The sequence below is a fragment of the Kogia breviceps genome, chromosome 7, assembly GCF_026419965.1.
Source record: "Kogia breviceps isolate mKogBre1 chromosome 7, mKogBre1 haplotype 1, whole genome shotgun sequence".
NCBI lineage: Eukaryota > Metazoa > Chordata > Mammalia > Artiodactyla > Physeteridae > Kogia > Kogia breviceps.
This window is the reverse complement of record NC_081316.1, coordinates 101,053,175-101,066,926: the sequence shown is the minus strand read 5'-3', so window position 1 is coordinate 101,066,926 and position 13,752 is coordinate 101,053,175. Positions and strand designations below refer to the sequence as shown.

At 42.5% G+C, this 13,752-nt stretch overlaps 1 protein-coding gene across 4 annotated transcripts in view; it reads left to right on the top strand.

The window, feature by feature from the left end:
* The first annotated feature begins 4,117 nt into the window (after positions 1–4,117).
* The window catches only part of PPP2R1B (protein phosphatase 2 scaffold subunit Abeta), a 37,403-nt gene continuing 27,768 nt past the window's right edge, over positions 4,118–13,752 (top strand). The window contains exons 1-5 of one of the 4 annotated variants that reach the window (XM_059069486.2): positions 4,118–4,362; positions 5,499–5,589; positions 5,986–6,086; positions 9,731–9,963; positions 10,249–10,396. In XM_059069486.2, coding sequence (XP_058925469.1) covers positions 4,249–4,362; positions 5,499–5,589; positions 5,986–6,086; positions 9,731–9,963; positions 10,249–10,396 — 687 coding nt within the window. In that variant the 5' untranslated portion in view covers positions 4,118–4,248. The remainder of the gene's footprint in view (positions 4,363–5,498; positions 5,590–5,985; positions 6,087–9,730; positions 9,964–10,248; positions 10,397–13,752) is intronic. The other 3 variants (XM_059069487.2, XM_067038921.1, XM_067038920.1) reach the window with 3 other exon arrangements.

Sequence of the window (13,752 nt, the reverse complement as noted above, 5' to 3'; positions counted from 1 at the left end):
TGCCCTGAATCAGAACTGTCTGATTTCTTTGATTTGTTCTTCCCAATAATTCAAACAAAATTTTGCTCTGGAAATCCAATTTTACTTACGGTGATAAGCTGTGGCACGGAGGGAGGGGATAAAGCAAGGGACAATGAGAATCCCTGATTATGAGTTGTATAGCTTCTTCTGAGTCACTGTGTGGGTCCAGGTAAAGTCTCTTTCTCTTTGTCAAGTATTCCCAGCCATAATATTGGGATTAAAATTTTGCCACAAAGTGGAAAAGAGAAAAAAGGAGAAAATATTGAGGTGAAGTTGAGGGGAAAATATTTGAGTCCCACAGAATGCAGACATTCTTCGTACAAATATAAATTGGAAATATCGTTAATGCTATGGTGATAATTACTACTCTGCAGTGAATTAAGTACAGACCAGGGAATCAGTTTCCCAGGGTCATCTTGCTAAGTGGAGAGAGTTGGAAAATGCCTGTATGTGCCTCAGGTTTTCTGTGCATGAACTGGGCCACCCACCACTCCCTTGACAGCCTTCTCAATGGGATGACACCTGAGAGAACCACCTACACATAAATCTCTCTCTCCTGTGCTCAGCCTTCTCCCAGTAGGGTGACTGTGGAGCAGATCAGCCCTTGATTGAGTGCTTATTTGCAAAGCTCTGTGAGGAAGAGGCAACCTTAATAAATGTGAGGCAAGAGGTAGGAGGACACGCCAATGTCATCCAAGCTTCCTCAGGACTGACCCTTTTCTGTTGTGGCACTGAGAGCTGTGGATCCCATCTGCCTGTGCTTCTCTGTATTCTCCATGCTTCATCTGACAGGAACTGGCAAGTCTAACCTTGCCCTCCTTTGATTCATTTGATGAGTGAACTGTATGTGGGTGTCAGAACTCAGTGCTTTTGTGCTGAGCATGTCACGTTGTTTCCCAAGGGTTGCCTTAAATCCTCAGCCTAATCTCAGCGGCTGCCTCTGGTGCTCCCTGGTCACTAGTTTCTTGTGGTATGTGTGGGATGTGGAAAGGAGAACCAGAGGGGAGCAACAGAGGGGGAGGAGGATATAGAAACAGCTCAGTGCCACAGGACTGGATTTGCAGCGCTTTGCTAGCTTCCAGGAATCACGCGAACGAGGGATCGTTATAATCTGGCAAAAACCACAACCAAAAGGGACAGAATTGTTTAGTGATAAGCAACTGTAGCTGTCATTTGCTTTTTCTGGACAGAGGTGGCCTCCAAAGGCTACCTGAGCAGAGCTTTCAGACTCTCCATGAGCAGATGCTTCTTTGTTGACATGGAAATTATTTTTCCAGATGAATTTTTAAAATCAATGACTTTCAAACTTCAGTGAACATTAAAATCACCAGGGGTGCACGGCAAAAATGTGCCCCATTCTCAGGGATTCTGATTCAGTAGATCCGGGGTGGAGGCCAGGAACCTGCATTTTTAACAAGCATTTTAGGTGATTCAGATAGTCAGTGGACTACATTCCCCAAAAGACAGTCTTAGATTTAGTTCCAGTTTCCATTCAGCCCAGTGTTTGAAATGGCCTCTTTCTGCTGCAGTCTGTTTGTTTTAATCACTTTATTGAAGGATTTACTAGCATCTCCATGTTTACTACCTGTTTCATCCTCACATCATCGCAGTAACTAGAGAGGGAATCAGAGGTGGTTAGCTCCATTTTATTGGGGGTGAGGGGGTGAGAGGTGGAACTGAGGTAGAGGGAGAGGTAAGTCACGATAAGTCAGAGACAGAGGTGGGAACTGAAGTCCAGAATTGATGACTCTCAAACCGGGCAATTTTCTGGGGCCTATTTTCTCAGCTTGTGTTATTCCATAGGTGTCCAATTCATTGTGCTTAGGTAAGCAAAGCATATTTGAGTTTTAAACAAAATAGCTTAGCATCCATCAGTGTGCTAGTTTTTGTTTAGCATACCGAAGGCTTAGCTCGTCTAAGCCTGAGCTAATATCTAGAGATGATATGTGTGGAACTGAGTTAATGTGCTTCTTTCTGTGCTTGCTTCCTTTATCATTTCTGAAGCCTTTTCACATAAACCATAAGGGAACAGATTTCTCCTCCCCATGCCAATAGGAACCCCTTCTGATCTCCTAACTGGTAAAGTACTAAATCAAAAAAACTATTAACTTTCCGCTTCTCAAACAAGTAGTATTTGGATCCATTTCTAAGGAAAAAAATCTTGAAAACCCTAAGTTTACTTAAATTATTTTTATTACCATGTTACTTAAATTTACAAATATAAAGTAGGAATATAATGTTCTTTTTTTATAGTTCTTATACAACTAAAAACACCAAAATAGATTTACAAGTTAAATACAAATGAGACCACAAAACTAATACTACTCATATTAATATTATAGCAATTTAACACGGCAAAGGATGTATTTTGCTGAAACTAAATTATCCCTTGTATTGTGACTGTTATTGCCTGAGAAAAGCTCAGCTTCTTTTGAGTTCAACATGCTTATGCCACCAAGTGACCTATATTATCTCAATTTTCTCACCACTTTTCTGTTAGAACTACTGTGACAGTGCAGTCCTATGATGTGATTTGGCTTTCATTTTGTGCTTGAAAACACCATTTTCATTTTAAATTCGCCTCTGTTCTTTTCTCATGATCCCAGAACAATAAAAGCAGCAATGAACACACGTGCAAATGTAGATATTCAGATCACATGGCAATACCAGGTTATAAAGTAGTCATCCAAATAATCCAGAATATGCTTATGCAAATCTAAAAAATAATTATCAAAATGAAAACAAAATTAGGGACTTCCCTGGTGGTCCAGTGGTTAAGAATCCGCCTTCCAATGCAGGGGACGTGGGTTTGATCCCTGGTCAGGGAACTAAGATCCCACATGCTGCAGAACCACTAAGCCCACGTGCTGCAACTACTGAGCCCATGCACAACAACTAGAGAGAAGCCCAGGCGCCTCAAAGAAAGTTCCCGCATGCTGCAAGGAAGATCCCGTGTGCCACAACTAAGACCCGGATGCAGCCAAATAAATAAATAAATATATTTTTTAAAAAGACAAAATTAAAACCCTAGAGAACACATGCACAAACCTAAATTGAGAATTACTGTTCAGATCCATTGGTTCCCAAACTTTCACTATGATCAAAAGCCTTATCTACTGTGTTTACTTCCAAGAACCCCATGTTTTTTTAAAAAAAGTCTCTTAAATTAGATTAATAATTTTACTTTTTTTATTAAACACATAGAATTACCATTTCAGAGCTTGTGATCACCATAGGTAGCTATCAATCTAAGCTGCCTAAATTATAGTTCAAAACAAACAAACAAACAGGGACATTCTAGTTATTCCGTGCTGCCCTAACAAGGGTAAACGGAAACTTACCACTAAATTTTGTAAGAAAGTACTCCCATACCCTCACCTCCTGCCACTGCTGCCTTTGAGGACTCTTGGAGTTCTACAGAGGTCAGTTTAGCCTTTCTTGTACAAGCAGAGTAGCCACGCTACCCAATTTGGAAGGATTAAAGCTTGCCCTAGTTTTGCTTGATTGTTGTACTTCTAGCATGCTAAAGACCTAAAAAATGGGAGGAAGAAAATACAACAGAAGGCATCATTCCAGTACCAAACTGAAAAGAAACACAAAAACAAGAGAGCAACATGTTTTTAACAGCTTGCATGGAGAAAGCGGAAAAAATATTGACTGGGGAGTTTGGATAGCACTGTTCATTTTCTCTCACCGCCCGCGTTATTTGTCTTACGGAGCAGAAGCCAGATACAATTCTGGCGCACAGGCCAGAGGAAGAGGTGGAGGGGTTTTGTGGAAGCTTGAGGATAGCGGGGAAATTAGGACTGGCGACCCAAATGGCTCAGGGCCAGGATGAAGTCAGGAGAGGCGCTAAATCTTTTTTCCTCCTGTCCTTGGGCATCCTCTTTGGTCCGCCTGAGTCCTGAAAGGGCACAGCATGGTTCACTCAGGTAAGTCCCCGACGCCTTCAGATCATCATGAACAGGATGAATCCCTGCCCCTGTTTCTTTTGCCTGGGGAAAGGACACGCGGGCTCCTTTCTCTTTCTCAGCCCACCTGTCTTTTGGAGTTCAGACCTGCACCTCCGGCAGCGGGGTCCGGGATGGGTCCTCCACCGGCCGGCCAGGAACTTTGGTTCCCCGACCTCAGCACCAGCCGAGCCTGGGTATTAGCCCCGCCTCTCCGGGCGCGGGGCGGGGCCTGGGCGCGAAGCGGGCGGCGGCGACCAAGCGGAGGAGAAAGAACATGGCGGGCGTGGCGGGACCCGGCACGGGCCAAGGGGCAGCGGGCGGAGATGGAGACGATTCGCTCTACCCTATCGCGGTATTAATCGACGAGCTCCGCAATGAGGACGTGCAGGTACTGGAGTCGGGCCGGGGAGCGGAGGTGGGCTCGGCCGGGCTCGTGGTAGGGAAGGGGGAAGGCGCGCCCCGGGGCAGGGGAGGCCCGGGGATTGAAAGCTGGGACTTGGAGCAGAAACTTGACAGGGAGGAGGAGAGAGGGATTCTGGTGGCTTGACCCGACGGGCCCGGAACCTCTCCAGAACCCCTTGTCCCGGCCCCCTGAGGCTTTGGCCAGGCGTCGCACCGAGTCCGGGGCGGTTGTGGGGGAACCGGCTTCCCTCCTGGGGCCTCCTTCCGGGCCGGGCAGTGGGAACGCCGCGTCCAGCCTTGGGCCGGCCGTCCCTGAAGCTTAGCGAGCGGGAGAAGGGCGGAGCGGAATCGCGAGGGGCTGCAAGGATGCCAAGGCGCCCAGTGAAGTGCAGGTGGGGCTTGTGGGGTAGAAATTAGGTTGGATGGCTAACTAACCTAGAGGAGGCGGTGTATCACCTCTGATGGAACTTTTCTTTGAAACGGTAGGAGTTGTACTCAACCGTTTCACCTGCTTCACCACCGCCAAAGTTCTCTTTTTAAAATTGTCTCACTTTTCTGAATATTGTATTTTCTTTCATTTCTTTAATGGGCCCGTCAATGTGTTTCTCCTAAGAAATCTTCCTTTAGCTAATGAAGGCGTGTTCCACTGTTCTTGAGGTTCCTCATAGAATAAAATCCTCATAGAATAAAATCTAAATTAAAGGTTTTATACATTCTTACCTGTATGTTATTATCTCACCTGTTTGCAACTGCTGTCTTTTTTTATTAATTTTTTTAAATGATTCACATTTTTAAAAAATTTATTTTATTTATTTTTGGCTGCGTTGGGTCTTTATTGCTGCCCACGGGCTTCGTTGCGGGCTTCTTTTGTTGCGGAGCATGGGCGCTTCAGTAGTTGTGGCTCGAGGGCTCTAGATAGAATGCAGGCTCAGTAGTTGTGGCGCGCGGGCTTAGTCGTTCCACGGCATGTGGGATCTTCCCTGATGAGGGCTCGAACCTGTGTCCCCTGCATTGGAAGGCAGATTCTTAACCACTTCGCCACCAGGGAAGCATGCAACTACTGTCTTTTGGTCTAAATCACAACTGTTTCTTGACTTCGTTCTTCTTTCTACTTTTTTAAAGCTCCGTCTCAATAGTATTAAGAAATTATCAACAATTGCTCTAGCACTTGGAGTAGAAAGGACACGAACTGAACTGCTGCCTTTCCTTACAGGTATGTGACTCTTGGAGGAAAGGCATGGGCATTTCTGTTTTCCAGTGGCTTTCAAAACTTTGACTATTTTTTTTGAATTTGTTACCCACAATAGTAAGTACTAAACTGAGCCTGCTGTTTCCCATGAAGAAACGGGACAGCATATACTGTAATTTTGTGGCCAGACATATTCAGACTTTAACTATTTAGCTAATAGGAAAGTAATTGATATTGGGATTATGGATTTCTAATCATTCTGTAAAACAGATCCACAAAGACTCTTGATTGAGGAGGAAAAGGCTGTTAGGACTGTGACAGACCATCTAGTTACATAGAGTCTATTCCTAGTTTTGTGTGAGTGTCCAGCTCTGGGCCAGCTATCCTTGTTGATGAGTACTGGGTTGTTGTCATTTCCAGATACAATTTATGATGAAGATGAGGTACTGTTAGCTCTTGCTGAGCAGCTGGGAAATTTCACTGGCCTGGTGGGAGGTCCTGACTTTGCCCACTGTTTGTTGGTGAGTATATTCTGCCTACTCTCCTTCTAGAACTTTCGCAGTATAAGTGATACTTTGTTTGGTGATAGGCACACTGCAGCATTTTTTATGGATAGTCACAGTGTTAGCTACTGAGAGGAAAAATAACGAGGCCCTTTGGACTCAATTAACCCTTTCTTATTTTTTCTATGAATTAAAGAACTTCTTCCACTTTTTTTGCCTCTGTGGATTTGTGACTTTAGAGGTCGGGAGAAAAAGGATTTGATGGTTTTTGTTCATGGCTTTTTCCCCCTTACAGTGGAAATCTTAATGTTCATCTAGCAATGTTATGGCTTTGGGAATGTTTATTAGCTTTGTCTTTAATTGTAACTTTTGCTTCTGACTTACTTTGCGAATTTGATGAATTCAGTTTAATTTAGTTGACATTTATTGAGAACCTATTATATCAGGCACTGAAGTTACAATATTAACGTTAAAGAAGAACATTATGAATGGAATGAGGCCTCTGTCCTTATGTGTCAACAAGTAATTACTGTGGGGTGTTAGATGGAAGAATTTGAAGCACATAAAAGGCATTCACATAATAGAGAAGGGAAGGGGATTAACCCAGGGTGATCAGGGAAGATCTGTTGGGAGAGAATGTCTGAACTAGGTTTTGAAGGATGACTAGGAATTTGCCAGTTAGACAAGATAGGGCTGAATGCTTCAGGGCTTAAATATTGTCTGTATTATATTGCTGACTCTTGTGACTTCTGTCTTTACCTCTTACCTTTCCATGGAACTCCAGTTATAGATATACGTAGAAAGATAGATATAAATATCTATGTTTGTCTTTCTCTATATATCTGCCTATGATTTTTCTACTTGGATGTCAAACAGGCATTTCAAATTTAACATCTAAAACAACTCAATTTTCTCCCCCAAATATGCCTCCTAATTAGTTGCCCCATTGTAGTAAATGGCATCACCATCTACCCAGTTGCCCAAACCAAAACCTAGAAGACATTCTTGAATTTGCTTTCCCTCCTTTCCCATGTCTAATCCATTAGTAACTCCTATAGATTATATATATATATATATATTCCAAATCAGTTCACTCTCCTCCATCCCTACTACCACTTAGCTCTTCATTCCTCTAGTCTTTCTAGAGGACATGATCTTTCCTCTAGATTACTGCAGTAACTTTCTAACTAGTTGCCTTCCACTCATGCCTCCCGCCCCACCACTACAGTTCACCCTTCACCCAGCGGGTGGATCACTCACTACCTGCCACGGCTCTTAGGAAATCCCAAATTTCTACCTTAGCTTGTACCTTAGTTTACAAAACTTGCCCCTATTAGCTTATCTCATGTGTTCCCTCATAATAACCTCATTCCATTCACAGTGGTCTTCTTTCTGTTCTTTGAATAAACCAAGTTTATTGCCTTAAGATTTTTGCCCTAGGTATTCCCTATAATAAAATATTTCTTTTTGAGCTTCCTGGGACTGTCTCTTTGTCATTCACATATCAACTTTAACGCATCTAGAGAGCCCTTCGCTGAGCACTCAACCTGAAATTGCTTCCCCTGTCACCCCTTATTACATCATCCTATTCTTTTTTTTTTGGCCGCACCACTTGGCTTGTGGGATCTTAGTTCCCCGACCAGGGATTGAACCCGGGCCCTTGGCAGTGAAAGTGCGGAGTCCTAACCATTGGGCCGCCAGGGAATTCCCCTTATTCTAGTTCTTTACAGAACACTCAACACCATCTAGTTGTTTTCGTGACTAGTTGTTATCTTCCTCCAGTAGAATGTAAACTGTATTCAATATCCTGTGATAAGCCATAATGGAAAAGAACGTATGTATATGTATAACTGAATCACTTTGCTGAAATCAACACAACATTGTACATCAACTATACTTGAATAAAATAAATTAAAAAAATAAAATCAAAAGACCCAAAAAAGAAAAAAAAAAAGTGTGAACTCCACTAGAGCAAGGAAATTGTGGCCTTGTTTCTTCTGTATCCTCAGTGCTAGAATATAACAATAATTATCATTTTATTTTATTTTATTTTTTTATTTTTTTTATTTTTTTATTATTTTTTTTTTTTGTGGTACGCGGGCCTCTCACTGTTGTGGCCTCTCCCGTTGCGGAGCACAGGCTCCGGACGCGCAGGCTCAGCGGCCATGGCTCACGGGCCCAGCCGCTCCGCGGCATGTGGGATCTTCCCGGACCGGGGCACGAACCCGTGTCCCCTGCATCGGCAGGCGGATTCTCAACCACTGCGCCACCAGGGAAGCCCCCAATAATTATCATTTTAAAAGAAAGAGTTTAAGAGCCTTGGAAGCATGGAACCGGTTGGACTGCAGGAGTATACCGTGTTGGTGCTAGAGTTGGAAAAAGTGGTGGTCCGGGGGCATAGGAAAAGAGCATGGAGAGATAGGCAGAGTTCACATCAAGAGACAGGAGCTTGCCTTACCCTGTAGTAGTAATAGAGATTATCCAGTGATACTGCATGAGAGAAGGTCAGAGATGGCAATGGACAGATCATGAAAGGCCTTTACAAGTCAGAAAGCAGTATCTTTCCAAAGGGCTTCTGAAATGCCTCTTAGAAAAGCTGAGTACTTTCTACCTCTGTGTATCAAATAATTTTTGAAATGTATTATTGGATAGACACACGTCTCTCCTTTGACTCATAATTGTGTTTCACTCTCCTGGTCAGTTCTACATGTGGGTTTTGTCTTTAACATTTGCACCTCATGGTATATGCTGCATTTGCCTGGACTGCATGTAAACCCAGAAAGGCAGAGGTTCAGAGAACCTGCCCTCTGTCACTTTTTACTGGGCTGTGTTATATTCACTCACTGATGCTAGTCCAGACCAACCCCTTTGGTCTCTTCTATTTCTAAAGCTGCAGGCAAGGTTTCCTACCATCTCTGCACTCTTCACTTAATTGTTCTTTTGGAAACCCCCCACTCTGTGTGTGGCTCCTGGGAAGATTCTGGATGTATTCTGAAAAAAGGATTTTGTTCTCAGCCTTTTATAGGTTGGTATGGAGACAGTGGACACAGGTAGCGTCCACCTCCAGAAATGGTAGAATAATAATCCAAAGGCCGTGGACTCAGTGTCCTGATGAGATGTCCTCATGTAATTGCGGTGCCCAGCGTTGGTCATGTTTTTGCACTTACTCTTGAGGAAGTGTACATGATCCTGTCTGAATTTGGCTACAAAGCTTTTATTTATTTATTTTTTGGGCCGCACCATGCAGCTTGTGGGATCTGAGTTCCCTGACCAGGGATCAAACCCACGCCCCCTGCAGTAGAAGCATGGAGTTTTAACCACTGGACCGCCAGGGAAGTCCTGCTACCTAGCTTTTAAATCTAGTGATTCAGCTCACAATAATATTAATATTGTGTCAAGTCTCTTCCACTGTGTCATTTGTAGACACCATCTGGGAATTGCCATCTGGGACGTGTGATCTTGGCTGTCCTACAGAAGTCGTGTCTTCAGGTTGGACACACCATATGTTATCACCATGTGAACTGAAAGTAACCATTTGGTGTGATGTAGCTAACATTCTGGTTACATGTACCACCTCCCTTTAGTCACTTTAAAAGGTGATAATCTGTATCTAACCTGATTCAGTAAGTTTTCTCTCTGGTTTTCCGTTTTGGTCTATTTAGCCGCCTCTGGAAAGTCTGGCGACCGTGGAAGAGACTGTGGTTCGAGACAAGGCTGTGGAGTCCCTGAGGCAGATCTCCCAGGAGCACACTCCAGTGGCTCTGGAGGCTCACTTTGTCCCTCTGGTGAAACGCCTAGCGAGTGGGGATTGGTTTACCTCTCGCACATCTGCATGTGGTTTGTTCAGCGTTTGCTATCCCAGGGCTTCACATGTGGTCAAAGCAGAAATTAGACAGTAAGATACGGTATTTTTTAGTTATTTGGGGTTATTGGGAGTTCACAGCTGACGTTACACAGTACCCCGTTACCAGTGAGTGACTGGTATCAGGGTAGTCGGATTGATGACACCACTTTTTATTGTCCAGTTGAATATACCCGTGGGTTTTCCTTTGTTACTTCTATGAGTAGAAGTCTAATCCCTGATGTTTGTAAAAGAAAACCTAAAATTTCTGTGTGCGTTGGGGGATGCTTAATCAATGGCATTAGACAGGAAACACCGTCATTATTTTATTTGCTGCAGGCACTTCCGTTCCTTGTGCTCAGATGACACACCAATGGTACGACGTGCTGCTGCTTCCAAACTGGGTGAATTTGCAAAAGTTTTGGAATTAGACAGTGTGAAAAGTGAAATTGTTCCATTGTTCACTAATCTAGCTTCTGATGAACAGGTAGGTTAACTCTTAGTTATTAAAGTACACAGATATGCTCCTTTTAAAATTTTAAGAATTTCTTTGGGTGTTTTGGTTCTCATGGTAGGATCCTTTTTGCAGAATTAATACTTAATTCTGGCCTGGATAAAGTTTAATATGACCCATCTCAGTGTCCTTATAATTCTTTCTTAACCAGACCACAGTTTTCTTTTACATTAGCAGCTGTTAAAAGGAAGGGGGTGCCAAAGAGGAAATGGGAGCCATAATTAGAAAGGAAGACCAAAGCTGCATTAGAGGGTGACATACCTTTGGGCACTGCAGGCTGGATTGTCATGGGAGAGTAATGTTTCCTGGAATTTTTGGCTCTCAGATAAACAAGCATAGCATGTATTGGGAAAGCTGTTTGACCCTCTGCATCCTCTATGTGAGTGTATAGGATGACTTCACTTGATAGCAGTTATAAATCCAAGGATCTGGATCTCACTGGTGTAGAAATAGCAATAATAATACACTAGCAAGCACCTAAATAAATCTTTCTCAGCCTGTTTTAAGTGGTCTACATATGGGAAGTAATTCAGTCCTCACAACAGCCCCATTAGGTAGATACCCCATTTTACATAATTGGAAACGGTACAGGAAATTGAAGTGACTTGCTCAAGGTTGCATAGTTAGCAGTGTTGGAGTGGGGATCTGAGTTTAGGCAGTTTAGCTCCAGAGTTCATGGCCTTCACTGCTAAGCTGCGCTGCCTCTCTGTATGGTGCTTTGGAGGATCAGCCCCCAGAGTTCCTGGACTCCAGAAGAAGAGCCCTTCAGGTTTTGCCTAGTTCCTGCCCTAGAATCACTTTATGTGTACAGGATCAAGAGCAGCAGATACATACCCATGAGTCTTATTTTCCGCTTCTAGATCTAAAGATGATAAATCTTTCGAAATAATTTTTTAAATTTATTAAAATAATATATAGAAAACAGCACAAAGTGAATATGCATCTTAATGAATCATTACAAGTTACTGTCATCTTGTAACTTTCATCCATGAAAGGAGATAGAACTTCGACAGCCACTACCCCGGAAGCCCAGCATGGGCTCCCTCCCAAACACAGCCCCGCTCCCCAGTTCCCACTCCTCACTCTCCACCCCCTTAAGACTAACACTTCATCTTGACTTTCGTGGTAACCACCTCCTTACTTCTCTTTGCATTTTTATTACTCATACAGTATAGTTTAAAACAGCACTATCCAACAGAAATACAATGTAAGCTGCTGTTACTTTTAAGTTTTGTAGTAGCCACGTTTTAAAAAGTAAAAAGCAGGTGAAATTGATTTTAATAATATATTTTATTTAACCCAATATATCCAAAATAACTATCCTTTAGACATGTGGCACTAGTTACATTTCAGGCACTCAGAAGTAGGTAGTGAGTGGGTAGTGGTTGTTGCATTGGACAGTACAGGTTTAGAATCCTCATTTGAGATTTCGTTGATTACATTTCCAGTGGTATAATTTAACATTTTCTTTTGTCCTGCAAAATTGGTAGTTGAATCTAGAGTGGAGATTTGTGAAAGGGCCAGATAGTAAATATTTTAGGCTTTGTGGACCAGACAGTCGCTGTTGTAACTACAAAGCTCTGCTGTTGTATGTAGCACACTGTAATATGTAAACTAATGGGCATGGTGCCGTTCCAGTAAGATTTTATTTACAGAAACTTGCTGCTTTTCAGATTTGACCAGCACTTGCCCCAGCTCTGATCTAAAGGCTTAAGGAGAGTTAGGTTTGATATTTTGGGGGCAGTAAGATCACTTTGTAGGTGGAGGTTACTTTTCATCAAGAGATATGTCTAGTTGTGGTATTAGCAGCAGTGGATGCTCAAGAAAATATTGTGCTTAGTTGTAAAATACGTGTGTGTATATTCACTCTGACTACTGATAGAATTGCTGCTCCTGCCTTAGTCATTCATTGAGAAAGTATTTATCAAGCACCTTCTACATATCAGGCACTATTCTAGTGCTGGTTTACAGTGTTAAACAGGGTATACAGGGACCATGCCGTCATGGAGTTTACAATTTAATGAAGGAAAACAGATAATAAACAAAACATTGGGGATAAATACTATGAAGAAAATAAGAGTCGGGTGACAGTGGTGGGGAGTGATTGTAGGGCATCCTCTAGACTGGTTAGTCAGAGAAGGATTGTGAAGAGGTGGCATAAACTGAGACATGAAAGAAAAATGCCAGCCATGCCCTTTCCTAGGGTGTCAGAGCTCCAGGAAAAGAGAATTCCATGAAGAGAGGACCCTTAGTGTAAAGGCCCTGAGGTTAGAACATAGTGGGCGAAAGGGACTCTGATCAGAGATGAGTTTGGAGAAGATAAGCAGGGACCAGATTGTGGGGGACCTTTAAACCAGGGTGTAGAGTTTGGATTTTCTTTTCTAGGTGGAATGAGAATACACTGAGATTTTAAGCAGCAGTGTGATTTGATGTAATCTACATTTTTAAAAGATCATTCTGGCTTCCCGGTGGAAACTAAATTGTAAGGCGGGGTTGAGAGTAGGAACAGCAAGACAAGTTAGGACACTTTTGTGATAATCCAGGCAGGAGACAGTGGTGAACTAAGGTGGTATAGTGAAGATGGAGACAAACTGGAGATAGTTTTGGAGGTAGTCAGTAGAACTATGATTGAATTGGATGAAGGGAAGAGGAATCCAGATCTCTTTGATTTTTGGCTTGAGCAACTGGGTGGATGCTGGTGTCACTGCTGAGATGGAGAAGATTCTGGGAGGAGTAGCAGGTATAGGGAAGAAAATCAGGAGTTCTGGAAGAGAAGCAGTTGATTAATTGAACAAATATTGATGGGTATATATTTCCATGGATGATGGTAATCCCTTGATTCATCATAATTTTTGGAATCTGAAAATAGCTGTATAGCCACCACCAAGAACCTAGTTCTGCCTTTTTCAGCCTGTTCCTTTACATACAGTAGTGAGTATCTTGGGCGTAGGGTAAATTATTGTTGATCTGTAAACGTGTAGTGTTTCGGAAAGTTGGAGTCACTGTTATCCCTTGTGTGTTTGCACATGCCTAGATATACACGTATAGGAATGTTACATATATAAAATATTTATATATGTATATATACACACACATACTCTTAAAATTTTTTTCTCGTTTCTTCTGGGTGCTCAGATGTGTATGTATTTTCATTTCCTACTAACATATTTATGATTCCCAAATCTGTAGTCTGAATTCCCTATTTTTCATTGATTTGTCTAATTATATACTTCCACTTGTGCAAAGGACATATAGGTACTACGTGGATACTTGGTGGTTTACATTTGGGAAGCTGAGTTCATTAATCCCAAACCTAGTTTTTTCTGCTG